This window comes from Lissotriton helveticus, chromosome 11 (assembly GCF_964261635.1).
Source record: "Lissotriton helveticus chromosome 11, aLisHel1.1, whole genome shotgun sequence".
Lineage (NCBI taxonomy): Eukaryota > Metazoa > Chordata > Amphibia > Caudata > Salamandridae > Lissotriton > Lissotriton helveticus.
The window spans coordinates 237,436,736-237,458,572 of NC_136072.1; the positions used below are offsets into that span (position 1 = coordinate 237,436,736).

The 21,837-nt window shown below is 43.6% G+C and overlaps 1 protein-coding gene across 1 annotated transcript in view; it reads right to left on the reverse strand.

Annotated features, from left to right (window-relative positions):
• Positions 1–2,575: 2,575 nt before the first annotated feature.
• Positions 2,576–21,837, reverse strand: part of WWTR1 (WW domain containing transcription regulator 1) — a 162,750-nt gene continuing 143,488 nt past the window's right edge. The window contains 3 exon segments of the mRNA XM_078668026.1: positions 2,576–2,895; positions 4,561–4,673; positions 5,636–5,769. Of these exon segments, the coding sequence (XP_078524152.1) occupies positions 2,714–2,895; positions 4,561–4,673; positions 5,636–5,769 (429 nt within the window). The 3' untranslated portion in view covers positions 2,576–2,713.

Here is a 21,837-nt window from a genome sequence, read left to right on the forward strand (position 1 = left end):
TGTGGAGAAAAATATGCAAGAATCATTCCCACCTAAAATGTGTGCCAATCGACAACATTCTGCTTTGAAAGCCTTTGCATAACCATCTGCTTTGCTCAAGCCACTGCACAGCCATCATCGCCTTTGCTGTGATGTATCCAATCGAATCAAAGTAAACAGGCAGAAGAACCTGTCCACCTACAGGCATGTTCCAGCAGTTTAATACTGAACTTCCAGCCCCAAATCCAGCCTTCTCTTAAGTCTGTAAAATATAAAACTTGCCCCTCCTCCCATTCACTTGTTTACATTACTTGATCTGGTATCAATAAAAAGAATTATGCTGATGAAACGTTATGTATTTTACAAGCCAGCCTGAGAACGGTGTGACCATTTGACCTTGGAGAGGTCACATTACCATCAGCCCCAAAAAAACACATCTTGACAAGGCCTTCAGGAATGGAAACCATCCAGCTATACTTTGGCAGTGTTAGTGTGGTGTGCATAAGTTTGTATACTAGAACCACCTCCTTCCCAAAAACGGCTATCACCTCCACAACACATTTGAGGTCGACCTACCACTGAAGTGAAGCATGGAGAATAAAATACCGCATGCAATAGTATTAACAACGAAGTGCAGTAGAGGAAAGAGAATACAAGAGGGGGAAATAGAAACAACACTGCTGCGGCTAAACTGTGAAGCCGCCTTTGGCTAGGGTTCCTGGTAAATGAAGAACAAGACCGATTTCCTCAGAAAATCAAATCAACGCTCAAAGGAAAAACAAACCAGGAGTAATAAGTCTCTGCCCCTAGCACAGTGACAACAGGCCAGGTCACTGCTATTCATTCTAGGGAGAACCTTCAAGATTAATTCTCTCCCTCCAATTAATACACTTACAAAAAGGCATATGAACTGAAAATACCCAACTCTGAAAAAAGTAGGAATATTTTGTTTCACGCAAAAGCAGAGTGGTTTCGAACCTCTAAGAAGTAGTCAAATGCGTCCACATCCCAACTACAGCCCAGTATGCAGGTCAATCTACCTATGTCATGCATAATTCGTCGGCTGCCTCAACCGACCAGATTCTCAGAGCCACCGCCCTAATACTTGTGCCGCATTTGCTGTTGCTAATACCGCTTCACACACTGTCCATTGCTAAAGCGACACCTGCCCTACTTCCTTGCAAGCTCAGCACGGACCTCCAAATGCCTTTTCCCACCAAAAAACAGTAAAGGGTTTGCGCTGCCGGTGCTCGGAGCGCAATATAGGGTCTGAGTGACTGTGCTTAACCGATACACACTGCCCAATGCAGTCTTTGCTTGTCGTGAACAACCCAGACAAAGCTCAAAGACTCGCATTCATAATGCCTTTTATTTCATTTATTTTTAAAGTATGTTTTTTTAATTTAAAAGCTTAATAACTTTGATTATAAATACCCCTTTAAAATACTCAATAATACCAGGACTTCATCTGCATATCAGAGAACTGCGCGCTCTGTGTCCTTGATGCTTTCTCAGTCCAAGCTACCTCTTCATAGGACATAATACAGCTATGAGTACACATGGCAGCATAGAGTGCGCCTACTACCAACTGTAGCAGGCGGCAAAATTAGCATATTTTAAGTGACAAGCCCGCGGCACAAAGAACCACTTATTTTTTGTGTCTTCCACAATCTTTCTGGTTATGGTCTGATGCTGTGGGGATTCAAGATCACATTCTTCAATTGATATGCACAGTCCTGACTTTGTGGTCAGGTAAAACACTACTCCAACAAAATCATGACATTTTCACTGCACACCATATTTTCATTTTGTAAGAAAACCCACACTTCATTTCTGAGCATGTCAAGATACAACTGCCTAGCGTAAGTGTCGGCATTTGCTGAGTTCATTGTAGTTACAAAACTTAGTAGTGCTTAATAAAATTCAACAAAAACAATAAAGATGCATAAAAAAACATTACAAAACAATCACATTGCTTATAAAAATGATGGTAGTTAGTACCAATCGGGTCTATTTTACAATATTGTAGTGTGTAAGTGTTAACAAACATACCCCTACATTAAAATTGGAAGTTTTAATTTCCTGGAAGCAATACAGTAATATACTGAACAATAAACTACAAAAAGTACTGCTTGTGCCTGTGCAAACACATAATTAACAATCTTGTTGCATTTGATTTAAAACTACGCCTTACTCCCTATTGCAGTACAACCTACTAATACAAAGAAGAATAAAGCTCGAGTTAAATAAGTAAAAAAAAAAAAAAAAAAGAATAAAAAAGCATTTGGTACAATTGTCATAAATACAAATATTGAACTGTGAGTTTGATTGCATGCTTTTTCACCCATTATAAGCCTCCTGCCTTACATGGGCTAAAACTGCCCATGCTGTTCATCAGGAGTTTCGAAACCTCATGAAAACCCACAACTTTAGGCATCTAAAAGAAACGGAAAGAGTGGTGCTAAATCTACGTGAACTGCAAGGGAAACTAGTTTCAAGCCTGTGGGTGCTGTTCTCCAACTATCCCCATAACAAATCTGATAGGCGGTGTTATAGTATGCTTTACTCTTGCGCCAGATTCAATCCTAAACCGCAAAATTGCAATTAAGTTATATTATGTTATGAGTCGCTAAGCAAGCAAGTTGGTTGTTGTAGGTTTCTTTTTCATGACCATACTCGGTTCCACGCTGAAGAAGGAAATGTTGTATTCTGGGGATTGATGCATATTGACTTGTTACAGCCAGGTGAGGAATGGCTCGGTCTTGTTCAGCACCGACTCCACGTCTGTCAGAATTGGTATCAGGTCTTCCGACTCCAGTGTCCCCAGATCGACATTCGTTCCTGGGAGAGAATCAAGGAAATCAGGGAAGCGGCTCTGGGGATTTAGGTTCAGGGCTGGTGGGCCAAGGTTTTCACCTAGAAAACAAAAAATATCAATGTTAGTGATTCTGCAGGCCACAGGGTCGATTATGTGTCTTGGTAAGCCAATACCACCGATACGCTCTCAGGGAGAATGGATCATATGAGGTGGATGAAGTTCAGCAGGAGACTCTTTATACTTGTTCATACAGTGCCTATCTTAGAACCAAAGCCTAAAAAAAGAGGGATGACTGGGAGCATAGCAAGGTCTGTCTGAATGGACATATGGGCAAGTAGCAAATCATGGGATCAACACAAACTTCGGCGGAAGTGAGAAGGCATCCCTACTCGGATCGCGGAAGCAAACATCTATCCACATGCTGTGCAGGGGGAGTATGCGCCCACTTGTATACAAGTAAAAAGCCATGAAGTCCACTTTAAAATGGATGACAGTCTTCCTTACATCAAGCATAGGGTTCACTCTGCGCAGTATCTTCCGTTGACACGCAATATTCAGAGACCATATGGCATCTACATTAAAAGCCTTTTTAAAACAATCTCACCAGCAAATCTTAGTGACATATTACGTCTCTCTACCGATGACTTGCTTACTCACTTCCTCTCTACAGCCATATATATATATATCGCGGACTAACTTCCTCACCCCATCTATAGCTGGCTGACTCACTTCCGGTCAACATCCTTGCCTCCGACATACTTCCTCTGCCTATCTATGCCCCACTAACTCACTTCCTCTCCATATGTACCACACTTTCCCATGCCACCTATAGCTTGCTGATTCACTTCCTCCTCGCTGACTCACTTCCGCTCGTCCTGTGTGCCCCGGATACATTCTCTCTCTCTGCCTATATCTTGGGGACTTACTTCTGCTCTCCGTCTATGGTGCGTTGACTTACTTGTGACATCCATGGCTCAATGACAGTTATATTTGTGCCTGGATTCACCTCCTCATGAGATCTACAGCTGGGATTCTGTGTAAGATTACTTGCACATGGGTAAACCAGATTCCAGAAAAATAGGTTTATGCCGCCCAGACATCTATGGTTGAGATTGGCTGAAGGATGGTGCATATGGAATCCCATTTGAAGCCAGGACCTACTTATGATTAGCACGCTCAAGTGTCTAAAGGGGTTTGACTTCCAACTTGGAGTCAAGAATTAGCACAGTCAATAGGTTTGGCTATCTACAAAAGTAAACAAAGAGCATGTTTGCATGCCTTTGTGGCATATTAAGGCTAGATCTATAAGCTTCATCAGAGTTAATCAGAATACACGAAGCGCTCCAGAAAGCAAAATGAGTCCTGATTAAAACATTCTACAAATCGTGCTGCAGTGAAAATACAAAATTTGACTATTTTTTGTACACGATGACTGTATGAAATAAGGAAAGTAACGTATGATGTAAAGATGTACTTTTAAAACGTAAAATAGTCCTTCATGGATTGCAATGCAAGCAATCCACTGGACACTGATTGATCCACCAAACTGCAAATGGTATGTGGCGACAGAGAAACTCTGGGTAGGGCGAAAGCCCACTCTATACACCTTTTAAAGAACTGTTACCAGTATCCAGCTCTGCTCTCACACCAGACCTAAATGACTGCAACTGAGACAAACCAACCCTACCCAGAGTAATGCCAACAGCACCAGCAATGTGCAACAGGGATAAAAACATGAAGCTATAGTATCAGTCACACCCTACCTGTGTCCATTTCATCCACGTTGCTGAGGAAATCTTCTGGAGTGGTCGGTATGCTGTAGCATCCGAGGCCCAGGCCGCTGTCTGTGCTCTGCTCCCGCGAATGGTATGGCCCACTGCAAACAAAATGGATTCTGAAGTCAGATCACCCAAGCATCAAAAAAAGAGCAAAATAGATTAGGCTGGGAATTTTGTCACACTGCTGCTTCGGACAGTGGCTTTTCCAGCAAAACATCCAGCATTTTAGACAACATGACCACCAGTTTTATCAATCATAATTATCCTCACAAATCTAGAGGCATAAGAGAAAGTTTATAGGACCTACAGAATATTTCATATTTATCAGTCAATCCTCAATACAAAGAGAACACGCATGCAAACCAGGATTGTAATTGGCAGTTGCTGCATCAGACGACCAACACTGCTGTACTTCAATACTTGTGTCGTGACATACAAAGATCTAAAGGTGAGGGTGGAAGCATTTACAGCAACTTAATCAGGATGAAGAGGCAGAATCTCCAGAAGAGGAGGAAGACAGACATTATCCCATTCAATTCATTTGTGAGTGGGGGTGAGAGGAATCCTCACCAATCCATGCCACCTGGTAGCAAAAGTTAGAGGATTCCCTCTCAAAACGCAAAACCCCACTAATCTTTCTTGAAACTTGGGAGTTAGAGACATGACGTGACAAAAGTCATGCCTGGCAAAGCCGACTAATCGACTGGGGCAATAGATCACTGCATAAGGACAATTGTGAATTCGTATTTCAGTGAAGCTACACAATTCACCGTAAACAGTCTGTACGCACGATGAAGAACCTATGGACAACAGGGATTAGAGTATAATGGAAGTGACTGATTAATGCGAGCCAATGAATACCAGTGAGCACAGTCCACTGGAGGGCGTTACGTAAGATGGAAAAATGTGTGTGTGCAGGGACGGCTCCTCCGAAACAAATGGAGTTAAAAAATGTTATCATTCAGTGCGTTTTCCTGTTTGTAGAATAAAAGGAAATCATATTGTTGTTATTTCCTTTCCACAGCACAACATATAACAAGGTTTGAAATGTTAATATTACCTGTTCAGGAAAGGGTCTGATCCGTTGTTTGATATTGTCCTCAAGTCCTGTGGCAGGGCAGGTGTGTTCACAGCGGTCTGCACAGGTGCCATGTTCTCAGACTCCATGGGAAGTTGTCGACATAAGGCTGCTTCCTATATGGAGCAAATATAGCAAAGGAAAAGGCAAGGTTATTCAACCACTTCCTGTGCAGCCAGCATCAAAAGTCACACTCTGAGGTGGCACATGTTTGAGAATGGGCCTAGAGCAGGACCAGTCTCCCAAACGCACCCAAATAAACAAGCATTGGCATAGCCAAATAGGTCTCGCTTTTGGGAACTTATAAGTGTGTAGCCATGGAACGGTTGATGTTGTTGCACCAAGGATATTGTGCTGCATAACTTAATACTTATAAGGTCCCAAATGCGAGACCTATTGGCTATAAGCATGTCTGACTGGCAGTATTAGTAAGGAGTTCGATAGCAGGCGTTAGTACAGTACCTTATCCAGTCCTGGTTTTATTCTGTCCATTCTAGGACCTGTAAGTGTGTTTCTATGTTTGTAAATGATGCACTACAACTCCCAGAATACCAAGGGAAAAATGGGAAATCAGGATGAGCTAATCACACAAGATATGGGCAGAATCACACGTATTATCGTAGTCAGAAGGACTAGCTACAAAGAGAATGAACACAAATCTTCAACACACGCTGATCACATTCAAAATGAGCTTTCTAAAAACATTTTAATGGGACTACTACTGCATATTTTCCGAACTTTGCAAATGCATACCGACATTCTTGAGAAGTTTGAATTACAATAATAGAGAAAGTGTTACTCCTGAGCGAAAGAATAGGCGGGCGGGAGTGATTATTAGTTTGCCACACAAAGTGCTTTAACCCAACCTGTTGCTCTCCTGTTTCTCAATAAAGTATGTGCACGCAGTAGAAAATCCGTTTTTTAGGCAGTTGCTCTTTGAGTGCTAAATGGAATGCAAGCTAAGCTGTTCGGAAATGAGTATTTACTGAAGCCGAGGCTTGATTACGGCAGCCATTTCATCGTGTTAGCTAATACTGTAATCACAGGAGCAGGGGACCCCAGACTCTGTAAACAGAGTACATGACAAACAGAGAAATTACACATTTTGGGTAACTTGTGGCAACGTCACCAAGGCATGGGGCTATTCAAGAACGTTTCATGTTCAACAAAATATTATTTCAATAAACGTCACTCAATTCCTTGATATAATCTTATATAAACTTGAGAAACTGAAAACTTGAAAAACACATGTTTGATTTTAAAGTTATCATATTTTTTTCAATGAATGTGTTGCCTGAATTACTTCTTTTAATGACTCAGCTCTTACTTTGGCACTTAGAGGAAAGCCAAACCCCTAGTTCGGCTGCCACCAGGGATGTGCGTAACCCCACGTCCCAGAAATTGTGTATTGCTTACACTCTTGATTTGGTTCATAACACTTCCGGTCAAGCAGTTTCCCTAGATATATTTGAGCAAATCTGTTCTAGTGAAGTGTTTGTTGGATTCTGTAGTTACCCATTTATACCACCAGATGTCACTGCAGTCCAATAATGAAGTGATAAACTATCTGAGATAAACTATCGGTGGGGGGAACCGAAAGTAAGTCACTGGGAAAACAATCTAACTAAAGCTGAAAAATGCAGCATTTATCCAGTGTTCACAATGCCACTAACGCTGGCATGAGCGTGGTTTGCCATACCAACAAATAATCGATTTGAAAAATGCAGGCGGTACCGAAACGGTTCAAAATCTTATGACATTTGTTTCAAAGCAGTCTGCTTGAAGACACATGAACAGACCGAAAATTGTGGCCGACTGTGCATAACAAAGAAAATCAGAACAGAACACCTGCTGATTGATGGCTGTAGCAAGGATGTTGAATTCAGGACTTCTCATCAAGATTGTCGATGACGCATTTGTGTCAGACGTTGTGATGCAAGACATAATTGGCATGAACTGCTCCCTATGTTTTGCAATAGGGAAGGGTCACATCCTGGGGACATTTACAAAGCAACCCGAACGACCTGTTACTGAACAACTTTCCCTTCAAAAACGAAACATATTCTAATCTAAACCTTCCTTTTATCTCAAGACTAAATGTTAGACATTCGTTCTCTGCAGAAAATTCCAGTTGACCAGTTGCTAATGGTTTCTACTGGGTGCAGTTACATCATCAAATATTTTGGTTACAAATATTTTGGACCTGTGCTGAATAACCCTGGGCGAAGTGCTACGCTCGCGTAGGTTGCGAAGTTTGCGGTACTTCGCACTACGCGAATTGCACGTAGCACAGCGCAAACACGCGTAGCGTAGCAGTCATTTTTTGCTTGCTCGTGGTCCTCAACGTCAAGATGAGCAAAATGACTTCCCGGCAAGACTTTTTCCTCGTTCGCGATCAGCAACATCAAGTTGCCGATCGCGAGCATGGAAAATAAACCTCCCGGTGAGATTCTCAACACGGGGAGGTCAGGTTTCTCATTGCGAGTGGTCGCGTATCGCGACCACTCGCGATGAGGAACTACCAGTTCGCGTTGAGAAAGCTGCAGCTCAAGTAGAAATCTACTCGAGCGGCAGAAAATGACCGCTTGCACTGTGCAAGATGCGGTTTGCACTGATTGCACAGTGCGGACAAGCATCCGGCTCTGTGCAATCAGTGCGAACAGCATTTTGCACAGTGCACTCCGCGTAGCTACGCGTAGTAAACTTCACGTAGCTATGCGTAGCGCTACTGCGCAAACTACGCCCAAGGTTAGTGCTGAACAGCTAAGACAGTGATACTCAAAGTAGGGCCCAGAGATCGTATGCGACCCTACTGACCTTTACATGCGCACCCCTCCCTGCTCCCCCCCTCCATCAACGATAGCATTGTGGTGCTGTTCACTCAACTCAGTACTAACATTAAAACGATGTTAAATATACAGGCAAGCCTTTATTTAAAAGTTGATTGAAGTTAAATAAAGGAAGTAAATAGGTGTCATTCACCAGTTAACTTTAACACTTATTTTCAAAGTAATCTTGCAGCAAAAGTGTAAAAATATAAGGTTTCTTCAAAAAGTTCAAAAAGTGTATTTCATTAACATGTAGAACCATTTCCCTTTAATATATCAGATTAGATCAGAGCATCGAGAAGTCTTTTTTTGAAGAGATAGTTTACAAATATGAATTTAGAAACAGACATACTTCCCCACAATAACAACAATGCCAATAGTGAAGTAAGAGGTAAGTCAGTTATGTGCACTCTTAGGGTGGCCTTCTATTATACATGAACAACATTCTAGTTTATTAAAAACAGAGGAGAAGGTTTTGTGCAGCGCACATCCTGAAGTCATTTGTGGTCCTCTTATGTGTGATAATAAAAGATAAAGGAAGGAAAGTGAAACAAAACAATTGCATAGGATCACACAATTTGGTAAAGTGGGATAGCTGGGATTAATCGCAGGTTTTATGGTTCCACATAGTGCAATTCAGCCACTAGATGTATATGCTTCACTTCCACTATACCCACCTTACCGCATGCCTCCCCAGAATCAAATCAATTATGCCAAGCTCTCTGGAAAGATTTACAAATAAACACAAATGCCCCATTACGGTAGCATTTATTAGCGGAGAGTGACGATCTGGCGGTTCGCCATTAGGGGAAATGTCCTTGCCTCTGGGGGCCGTTAAAAAAGCGATCAAAGGCTGGACGAACAAAAATTTCACTGTTGCAAGATAAAGAGGTCCCTGCATAAAGATCTTATGCTTGGGCGATACTCAATGAATATAAAATTCTTAATCCGCTGCCCTATTAAGAGACACGATGGGCCAGACACCTAAAACTCGATTTCACGAGGTTGCGATTGGACGTCCTTCCTGGCCTCTCCCATGCACAACCTTGGATCCAAGACATAAAAAGTACTCACTGTAGATTATGTAAAATAGGGGAAGAAAACATTATTCATCTGACTTGTATCTGCCCAGAACTATTAGAAGAAAGGAAGAGACTGCACAACCACTCTTTAAGCAGCAGGGAGTGCATAAGTGCCGGCAAGCAGTAATAGCATGCTTTAAGTCATCGGATACCCTGCTGAACAGCAGTTATAAAAAGTTTTTTAAACTGGCGGAAAAAACCTGGAACTGCACAAGAGCATCTCCACTTAAATCCAAAGTTAGGAACTAACTCGGTAGATAAAAATGGTCCCACTCAATATTAAGGACACTATTGCTGTGATGGACTCTGAATGGTTACAAGGCAATGTATGCTGTTTGCACTTGCTTGCTACTTTTAATTTTAGACAATGCACTTTTGAGGAAATTGAAATTTTCACGGTGATTTTAAACCCAGCGGTATCAATCAATTTTTATGTATTAAATAATTGGCAGAGTATTGAAAGGTTAAAAATAATATAACAATAAAGATTTCTATCGATCTATCTAGTCAGGGTAGTAACCTGCTGTACACTTTAAATTCTAACAAAGATGTAATATCAGAAGGTGGTTTTCTTTAAATTCCGCTCAAGGTGTGATTAGAGGGAGTAAAACCGTAGACCACAAAAATTTACATTTTTACAAAGTGAACAGACAACATTTAAACACTGAAATTGCAGCTTCCTGCAATTTCAGGCTCCAATATTTTCACCTAGGCCTGCAAAGGACAATTTTGGCTGCACTTAATGATAGCACATCCAGATCGGCCAACTACCACGCTATCACAGGTGTCACACTATATCAGATACCTTCATAGGGACACCCGGTGAAAAGCCAATATCACACAATGGGAAAAAAGGCTAGCTGGAAAAGTTATGCTAGAGAGGATGTCCAGCTCGCGTGTAGAGGTCCTGCACAGCTGAAGTCCATCTCAGGTTTTGCCACCTCAGGCAGAAATAGGCGGAACCTTAAAACCTTTGCTTTTGGAAAGGAAAGAGTGTATAAGTGGCTCTTGGGCAGTGTTCTGCACGCATGACCGCCTCCTCTCCATGACCCCGCAACCATCAGAAGCCCTCCAGGAGAGTTTAGACAATAATGGGATTCTCTTCAGACCACACCCCCTCCAAGGGCCCTTTTCCTCCGCTCGCGTGGTGAAAAACTTTTCAAAGTTGTTTGGTCTGCATTCCTGATATTAAGCACTGTGGTGTACACAAGTGTTAGGTGTTCTCATAACTCTCTTTAATGCCTCTCAAAATGAAGGCCCGTCGTTAGGGGCCATCATGTTTTTAAAAGTTTTTTTTTTTTTTTAAATGATAGGGTGTTAAGGATTCCATGTGACAGAACTGAAATATTTTTGAATATGGTGGTTATCCAAGAGGAACTTGCTGTATTGAAAAGCTATATGAGAAAGTTGTACAAAATGACAACGGCAATATGTACTAGGTCAGCCTTTCCCTACACCACCCATGTGCTAAACCTCATCTAGGTCTTTCCACCTTCATCATTCTTTTCAGCTTTGTAAAGTAATATTTTGGGGGGTTCTGGCTTCCTTTGTCATCAATTACCATTCATTAACTGCGACCCCTGCTCACCTGGTGGGTAACATGAAATGGTTTTGTATTGAATTGTACTGTGAACGTTTTTGTTGATTCATGATGCCTTTGAATTGCTTTTATGAATGTAAGTTAATTTCATTACCATCTGCCACAGTCTGTATTCACCATCATTTTGTGAAAGTCTGCAACTTTGCTTTGCAACATATACAGTCCCTGCACCATTTTTCTTGTTGCCTCAGGCAAGCATACCTTCTCATGCAGTGGCCTGATGTCCTCTGATGAAAGTGAGAAGGACAATTTTCTTTACTAGTAGGAAACAGTATATACAAAACCCTGGGTTCCAGTCCTTTAGAGGGCATTTTTGGCCATTCCAGGGGAAACTGTACCAGTATTAGGGAAGGGGTCATGGTTAATCGCTGTTGAGATAAGGAATGGTATGAGGGGATTGGACATTTTATATTTCTAGCAGAATTAAAGAAACTCAAATGAAGGCTCTTTTTAGCCTGTGACTAAATGTGCAGTATTTACCATCTGTTAAAATTTCTAATGGCTGCTTATAATAAAGTTTTACTATAAGAGCCATGCATCTTGTATGGTTTAGGATAAAAGCGGTCTTTGACATCTCAAAAGATGGATGGATGGATGGACTTAAAGATTTGAGGGAGTTTCCAAACTAGTACACCCTTGTGAGTTACATCTGCCAGAAGGTGCAAAAAATCTTTGGTCTCTTCACAACTCCAATAGTAAAATTTATTGCAGCTATCTGGCCAATATCAAGATTGCTTTTAATTTGACTAATAGCTCTGTACAAAAGTCCAAATGTTAAATTCCCCATTCAGTAAGGAGTCAAGCGTTACTTTTCTAACTTCCCTTAATCCAATTTGCACTCGCCTTTTCTATCACTAGATTATCTTTGGGCCGATAGGGAAACCAAGGCCTGTAGCCATTTTGTTGTAATGTCAACTTCAAATTAAATAATAATCAAATTGGATGCAAGTGACAACAGTAAAGAGTAGAGAAATATAACAACAATTTTGGAAGAAGTACAACAGAAGGTCATGCAAATGGGAAAGTTAAGAGATATTTAATCTCAAACTCACATGTAAAAACATTTAAGCTGTTCTAGGTCTAAATCTGGGGATATACGGGGTAATCTGATGTGCAGCCTTAGAGCAGGCTGGACAGACAGCCCCTGCAGCACTGAAGGCCGCTCCCCAACCACCAGGAAATTCTTCAGTTTCTTCGTTGGTGTCTTCACCCTGGCCTGATAGTAACTGTACCGATCCTCAAATTTACACAAAACACATTCAGCTTGAATCTGAATATATCCAAGTTGGCCTTGTTCAGACAGACTACACTGGACAAATGCTGTTTCTAAAGTAAAGTGAACAGAAGGCTTGAGACTACAGAGAGAAGCATGTGGTGAGCTCTTCCTTAGTAGAACGAAGGAGCCATGATTCCTAAATATTGATGTAGACTCACAGTAATGTTTATACCATCACAAAACATGGATTTCACAACTCCGATTGCACATTCAGTTTCTAGCTCTTGGAAACCATTCAGACCTCATCATTGCCACTCAGTTTACATTTGTACTCTTTCACTCTGTAGTCGTGCGGCACCAGGGGCGACACAATTAGCAGTAGGCGCCACATAACTATTAAAAATGAAAGAAACTGCATACAATCAACAAAGGCAAACCTCTACTAAGAAAGTCTCAAAGCAAAGCTCCAAGTTTTGTGATTACTTAACATTAATTGCATAAGTAAAGAGTTTACCAATGCAGAAAGATTTGATCATATCTAAGATTTCCTTTCCCAGTGCAGTAAGATGTATTTAGAAATTTTGTTAAGATGCGCTAGTGTAGAACTGCCCTAAACACCCTCCTAACTAATTAGGTGTAGTAGACATTTTGTGCATCATTCATTCAGTATAATTTGTGTGTGGATTTTTGGTTGTTTATACATTTTAGGGGGCTTAGGAAAATATTGTGCAGATTCTGAGCTGCCTAGCTCACAACCACCAAGTTGTACCTACTTGGTACCTTTGTAGCATCCTGCCTCGACCATCGCCCCTTAAGAAACACAGCATTGGTAAATGAACCGAGGAGACCCCACAGCTTGAGAAGAAAGCCCAGAACCACCAAGTTGTACTACTTGCATGAAGATCATCAACAAACCAGAAGACCACACTTGGTACCTTTGTAGCATCCTGCCTCAACCATCGCCCCTTAAGAAACATAGCATTGGTAAATGAACCGAGGAGACCCATAAGCTTGAGAAGAAAGCCCAGAACCACCAATCTTCGCCCACAGACTTTACACTACTGTCGGACATTATTGTTATTTGAAGCGTATGGCCCTATCCTGCAAGTGATATTAAACTGTTTGGAGTAATATTACTGCCACAGAAGGAACAAGAACCTCTACATTTGATCAATTTAACAGTTTTCATATGTGTAAATAAAGAGATATGTATTTTAAATAGGATACAGATCTCACAAGATACTAAGTTTTTTCAAGATATTACTTTGTCATACTGTATTAGAGCTCCAAACTTCATACAACCTTCTAGAGTAAACTTTGACTGCTCTCCCTTGCTACCGATGCGAGAGTTAAATTAACAAAAACACGTTACTTAGTAATCATATTTGGAATTCAGTAGGATCAAAGACTTGAGATAAACCAGAATGCTTTGTGCATATATTTCAAGCAACCCACGACCGCCTGAAGACCAACAGATAAGGAAGAGCGTGATTTTAATGTAGCCCAAATTTGGTGTATGTTTATGTGGGAGTGTATGTTTTTAGGAGCTTGACTGACATGTTCATATCGAGGCTAGCAATTTCAGCATTTGGAGTACAAGTCTGGAGTGTTAGCCCTAGTACGAACACCACCTAAACACCAGCTGAAGAAGAGTGAAACGGTTAGAAAATCAGCGACAAAGGATGAAAGCAGGGATGAAAAGGAATCTGCAAGAATGTAATGAAGAGACAGAAAGTGTAGGGTCCTGGTAGATGAATGCACGAGGTGGAATCAAAAGGGTCAGCTGTGGCATTTGGCAAACCTTGTATTCAGCAGCTAAGAACTCCGAAGAAAAGCTCTGACCTGTGCACTAATATTAATTATTAATATTATGTGGAATAAGCACTGCCCTACCCTGAGAACAGTTCATACATGCACACTTGAAATATGCTACCTAATTCATCTTTCCAACCTGGTTTTGATCGTTTTCAACTTGTCTTGGAAGAAAAATAATTTATACACAAAAGAAGTCGGAAATAGTGTCACCAAGTAGGCCTGGGCAGTAAACTCAATTCCGTTCGCGGAATTTGGGTAATTTCGCGTTCCGCGGAGAACGCGAAATTGCCCACAATTCTGCATTCCGCGACTTCGCGAAATTTTTTGCTTGTTCGCGTTCTCAAATGCGTGTTCGCGATATATTTCCCCCCGAGCATGCAAACAGCGATTGCGAACAGTAAAAAAGCATCGCGAACAAGCAATTCCGCGTTTTCGTGGAATTTCTGCGGGTTCATAGAGATTTTTTACCGTTTTGCAAAGATTTGCGTAGCGCGATTACGCAAATTCTGCCCACCCCTATCACCAAGCACTAAGGCTGTTGGTGAAGGTAATCGTCATCTAGCTGTTGTCCCTGAACTGCTGTAAGCAACTAGTTGCCCTGTGGTACATTTAGGGGTGTTTCTAAACTATTATTTCAGCATGATCTGGAATAAGAAAGAGGGCTGGACTTTTTTTTTTTTGTCAGCGACTGTCAGTTTTTGCGGTCTTCATTCAGCTCCTTGGCCCTGTGTTCATTCCCAGCTGCAGCACCAACTGTCCGCACATATGCTCTATCGAGGCCCTGGTCTGGCTTTGATGCTAGCCCACAAGGGGCAGCTGATGTCCTCTGAAATAAACCCTTGACCTTGCTGCACCCTCAGACAGCTCTTCATGGCTTTGCAAGATTGCGCCGGCTGTATATCATCATGTTGTGGATACTGTATGGTAAGAACTAGTATACTTGAAATGCATGTTTCAGATGAATGTTTTGACGGGGCTATTAAAAAAACCTATATCAGGAGCATCCAATTTGTTCAGCATTCAAATATCTTGAAGTAAGATTAACTCAAACTTAAAATTTCAAGTCTAATGAGTCCTTATATTTGGACACCTTATAGGTCCAACAAGCTATATTTATGCATAGTTCATTCAGATAAAAACTGAGTAGTTCCTTTGGCAAATAAATCCAGTTCAATTCTGCCCAAATGTTACCACAAAAGTGACACCGCCGACACGTGTTTCACAAGCCGAACACCTGATTTTTAAGGCTTATTAAGGTAAAGCCCTTGATTAGGCTCCTGCTGATAAACAGCACTCGAGCCGCTATGCTAGACCAGCTTATTGGAAATTTGCTGGTCTGTGCAGCTCATCAGTGGTGGTTTCACCAGGGCTTTAAGTGGGATAAAAAAAAACTGGGGTTCGCTCAAAGGGGTGTGGCCGATGCACTTAAGGACAACGCTTAACAACACTTAACATAAAAATCTGTGCTTAGCCTAGTGTGCCGCCCGACTGGTATTTTTCTGGTTCTGTCACCTCATTCGGATATATGATACAACAAGTAACATTATACCTACAACAAGCCAGGGCTATTGGCTTAGTCAATGGTTGTTAGTTGCATAAGATAAATAAGCACCAACTATGGCTTTGTTGAGTACAATATTGAAAATGCTTCAGTGCTGAAATAATGAGACTGTGAAAGAACTAAAACGAGTCTCTTTGAAGTTATATCAAAGGCTTTGAGCTGTGGTACTGCTGCAGTTAATATTTTTTTTTCACCCTGAGGGTGATGACAAAATGGAGAGCAGTCTCAACACCTACTTTTAACCTGAGCACCGGCATGCCCCGGCCCACTTAAAGCTGTGGGTTTCACATCAGTAACATGCTGAAACCTTATCAGGGTATATTTCACATTTGAATCAATGCGGTGTCAGTATTCTGAACAAGGAAGTTTTGACTGTGCATGGGTTAAGCATGAAGCGTCCACTTTCAACTCCACACAGGGCCCTTCAACTCCACACAGGGCAAATGGGTGCCCCTCCCAAGGCCTGCCGCCTGCCTGTTGAGCAGGACATGGTGGGCTTTTGCCAAGGTAGCACGGGCCCTCGCAGCTCTGGGAATCGTTTAGAGTGGGAGAGAGGAGGAAAGAAGACAGCAGGGTTCACACTAGCAGCCTAAACCCTTAGCACAACTCCGATGACCTCTCCCAGTATGCCACCTCCTCCCCTGTGGCACAGTGCCACCAATAACCACTGGACAGGACCTCAGAATGCCATCCTGACCCAGTGCACTTAAATTATAAAGGAGCAGAAACCTTTGAAGTTGGGTCCTGAACTCAAAGCACGTTACCTACCTTACAATGACAGGCCCAAGGTAACGATGAGGCACCTATGATTTAAAAAAATATATTAAAAAAACCAAAAGGGACAAAGTCCCAATTAAAGCAAAACTGCATTTCGAGAATGACAACATTCTGCGTATTTGCTTTGCAAAAAATCTAGAGCTAAAAATAGGCATTTTTAAGAGAAAATGTGGAGCCCCTCGGAGTAATGTATAAGCCTAACCCGTGTGTCCGCCCAGCCAGAAACTCTATAAATGTAAACGACAGGGAGCCCTTCGCTGCTCGTTTAGCCTCAACGCGACAACTTTGGCTTTGCGAGCTGGATAATTCATCCTCTCCAGAGCCCCTTCCTGCTCCCAAGGACTAAATGTTGCTAGTTACTCGCTGGGCCGGTTCCTGGAACCCAGCTGGCACAAACACCTCCCTCGCCATGCCCTGGTGCGGATCCGTGCTGTCAAACTGCGCCATCTGATGGAGAGTGTTTACACTCGCACCCGCCGCGGTGCCGCTGTAGTCTGCTTCCGCCGGAAGAGCCCTGACCAGGACTATTTTTTTATTGTTAGAGTCACAGGTCACGGGGCCTCTGCGGATTTACGCGGATTTTTTATTTCACGGTCCTTGCACGTCCAGTCAGTAAAAGATAAATGCAGGGCTTTCTTTTCATAGCGCCAAGAACGTTGTTTTGTTTAAGAATTTGTAGTGGGGAGAACAAGAAGTGCTGGAAATGGAAGCACTTACTCTGGCAAAACTCCTTCCAGGGGGAGGCGGTCATAAGTGGCGCTGGCGACACGAGTCGCGAGAGAGGTTACTACATGCGGGTGACAGACAGCTGATAGGCCACCTGTGACTGACAGGCCACAACTAGTGTGCAGAGGTGGGAAGTACCCATCATGCCATCAACAGATTAGTGCTGTTGCAGGTCCACCATACTTCTGATGTTAAATTACAAGCACTACTCATACGGGCTGCTGTACTCTGAATGAACTGTACCACCCACCACACCTTAGCAGAGCTACTACTGTACTATGTGTGGACCAGTACCAGCCCTACTCAGCATGGTGCTGTGCTTGTAATGGGCAGTGCTGGCACTTCTCACCAGGGCTGCTTTACTTTTATATGATAGAAATATTAGGTTGTACAAATGTAAATGTAAATGCCAGCATGTATAAAGTGCACAGCTACCTCCAATGGAGGTGTCCCGGCGCTGGGGGCCGTCGGGAAGAGTAAGCAAGCTATTGCCCAGAGTCACATGGTGCTGGGCTTACCTGTCCCGGAGCCGGGGATCGAACCATGAACCCTGTGGTCCGGAGACTGGCACCATGGCCACTGCGCCACACCTCTTCCTGGTATGCTTTTAAATTACAGAACCAGCACTTCTCAGGAGGATGTCACACAAGTAATAGGAAGAATGAGTACTTCTCAGCTGGGCTGCCACACTAGTAATGGGAAGCACAAGTACTTCTCAGCAGGGCGGCCATACTAGTAATGGAAAGCACGAGTACTTCTCAGCAGGGCTGCCACACTAGTAAGGGGCTGTACCAGTACTTCTCAGCAGAGCTGCCACACTAGTAATGGGAAGCACAAGTACTTCTCAGCAGGGCTGCCATGAGTACTTCTCAGCAGAGCTGCCACACTAGTAATGGGAAGCACGAGTACTTCTCAGCAGGGCTGCCACACTAGTAAGGGGCTGTACCAGTACTTCTCAGCAGGGCGGCCATACTAGTAATGGGAAGCACAAGTACTTCTCAGCAGGGCTGCCATGAGTACTTCTCAGCAGAGCTGCCACACTAGTAATGGGAAGCACGAGTACTTCTCAGCAGGGCGGCCACACTAGTAAGGGGCTGTACCGGTACTTCTCAGCAGGGCTGCCACACTAGTAATGGGAAGCACGAGTACTTCTCAGCAGGGCTGCCACACTAGTAATGGGCAGTACGAGTACTTCTCAGCAGGGCTGCCACACTAGTAATGGGAAGCACGAGTACTTCTCAGCAGGGCTGCCACACTAGTAAGGGGCTGTACCGGTACTTCTCAGCTGGGCTGCCACACTAGTAATGGGAAGCACAAGTACTCAGGAGGGCGGCCACACTAGTAATGGGACGAATGAGTACTTCTCAGGAGGGTGTCACACTACTAATAGGACGAATGAGTGCTACTCATCATAGCTGCCACACTATTAATGGGAAGAATGAGTACTTCTCAGCAGGGCTGCCACACTATTAATGGGAAGAATGAGTACTTCTCAGCAGGGCTGCCACACTATTAATGGGAAGAATGAGTACTTATCAGCAGAGCTGCCACACTAGTAATGGGAAGAATGAGTACTTCTCAGCAGGGCTGCCACACTAGTAATGGGAAGAATGAGTACTTCTCAGCAGAGCTGCCACACTAGTAATGGGAATAATTAGTACTTCTCAGCAGGGCTGCCATACTAGTAATGGGAAGAATGAGTACTTCTCAGCAGGGCTGTCACACTAGTAATGAGAAGAATGAGTACTTCTCAGCAGAGCTGCCACACTAGTAATGGGAAGAATGAGTACTTCTCAGCAGAGCTGCCACACTAGTAACAGGAAAAATGAGTACTTCTCAGCAGAGCTGCCACACTAGTAATGGGAAGAATGAGTACTTCTCAGCAGAGCTGCCACACTAGTAATGAGAAGCAAGAGTACTTCTCAGCAGAGCTGCCACACTAGTAATGGGAAGAATTAGTACTTCAGAGCAGGGCTGTCACACTAGTAATGAGAAGAATAAGTAGTTCTCAGGAGGACTTCCACACAATAGGACGAATGAGTGCTACTCATCAGAGCTGCCACAATGGTAATGGGCAGTACGATTACTTCTCAGCAGGGCTGCCACACTAGTAAGGGGCTGTACCGGTACTTCTCAGCAGGGCTGCCACACTAGTAATGGGAAGCACAAGTACTTCTCAGCAGGGCTGCCACACTAGTAATGGGATGCACGAGTACTTCTCAGCAGGGCTGCCACACTAGTATTGGGAAGCATGAGTACTTCTCAGCAGGGCGGCCACACTAGTAATGGGAAGAATGAGTACTTCTCAGCAGAGCTGCCACACTAGTAACAGGAAGAATGAGTACTTCTCAGCAGAGCTGCCACACTAGTAATGGGAAGAATTAGTACTTCAGAGCAGGGCTGTCACACTAGCAATGAGAAGAATAAGTAGTTCTCAGGAGGACTTCCACACAATAGGACGAATGAGTGCTACTCATCAGAGCTGCCACAATGGTAATGGGCAGTACGATTACTTCTCAGCAGGGCTGCCACACTAGTAATGGGAAGCACGAGTACTTCTCAGCAGGGCTGCCACACTAGTAAGGGGCTGTACCGGTACTTCTCAGCAGGGCTGCCACACTAGTAAAGGGAAGCACAAGTACTTCTCAGCAGGGCTGCCACACTAGTAATGGGAAGCACGAGTACTTCTCAGCAGGGCTGCCACACTAGTATTGGGAAGCATGAGTACTTCTCAGCAGGGCGGCCACACTAGTAATGGGAAGCATGAGTACTTCTCAGCAGGGCGGCCACACTAGTAATAGGAAGCTGGAGTACTTCTCAGCAGGGCTGCCACACTAGTAAGGGGCTGTACCGATACTTCTCAGCAGGGCTGCCATGAGTACTTCTCAGCAGAGCTGCCATGAGTACTTCTCAGCAGAGCTGCCACACTAGTAATGGGAAGCACAAGTACTTCTCAGCAGGGCTGCCATGAGTACTTCTCAGCAGAGCTGCCACACTAGTAATGGGAAGCACGAGTACTTCTCAGCAGGGCTGCCACACTAGTAAGGGGCTGTACCGGTACTTCTCAGCAGGGCTGCCACACTAGTAATGGGAAGCACAAGTACTTCTCAGCAGGGCTGCCACACTAGTAATGGGAAGCACGAGTACTTCTCAGCAGGGCTGCCACACTAGTATTGGGAAACATGAGTACTTCTCAGCAGGGCGGCCACACTAGTAATGGGAAGCATGAGTACTTCTCAGCAGGGCTGCCACACTAGTAATAGGAAGCAGGAGTACTTCTCAGCAGGGCTGCCACACTAGTAAGGGGCTGTACCGATACTTCTCAGCAGGGCTGCCATGAGTACTTCTCAGCAGAGCTGCCATGAGTACTTCTCAGCAGAGCTGCCACACTAGTAATGGGAAGCACAAGTACTTCTCAGCAGGGCGGCCACACTAGTAAGGGGCTGTACCGGTACTTCTCAGCTGGGCTGCCACACTAGTAATGGGAAGCACGAGTACTTCTCAGCAGGGCTGCCACACTAGTAATGGGCAGTAAGAGTACTTCTCAGCAAGGCTGCCACACTAGTAATGGGAAGCACAAGTACTTCTCAGCAGGGATGCCACACTAGTAAGGGGCTGTACCGGTACTTCTCAGCTGGGCTGCCACACTAGTAATGGGAAGCACAAGTACTCAGGAGGGCGGCCACACTAGTAATGGGACGAATGAGTACTTCTCAGGAGGGTGTCACACTACTAATAGGACGAATGAGTGCTACTCATCATAGCTGCCACACTATTAATGGGAAGAATGGGTACTTTTCAGCAGGGCTGCCACACTATTAATGGGAAGAATGAGTACTTCTCAGCAGAGCTGCCACACTAGTAATGGGAAGAATGAGTACTTCTCAGCAGAGCTGCCACACTAGTAATGGGAAGAATTAGTACTTCTCAGCAGGGCTGCCACACTAGTAATGGGAAGAATTAGTACTTCTCAGCAGAGCTGCCACACTAGTAATGGGAAGAATTAGTACTTCTCAGCAGGGCTGCCACACTAGTAATGGGAAGAATGAGTACTTCTCAGCAGGTCTGCCACACTAGTAATGAGAAGAATGAGTACTTCTCAGCAGAGCTGCCACACTAGTAATGGGAAGAATGAGTACTTCTCAGCAGAGCTGCCACACTAGTAAGCAGAAGAATAAGTACTTCTCAGCAGGGCTGCCACACTACTAACGGGAAGAATGAGTAATTCTCAGCAGAGCTGAGACACTAGTCATGGGAAGCACGAGTACTTCTCAGCAGGGCTGCCACACTAGCAATGGGCAGTACGAGTACTTCTCAACAGGGCTGCCACACTAGTCATGGGAAGCACGAGTACTTCTCAGCAGGTCTGCCAAACTAAATGATCTGAATTGGTGCTTCGAAGCAATCCTGCCGTACTTGCAAACAACACTTCCAACACCTCTCAGCAAGAGTAAAGTACTAATACTTGGGCATTACCCGAAGCGTTACAGGAATTTGATCTCTTAAATGGGACAGGCTCAGCATTTCTCTGTAGGAAACAGATATTTATAAATAATTGCACTGATCTCCCATTTATCGC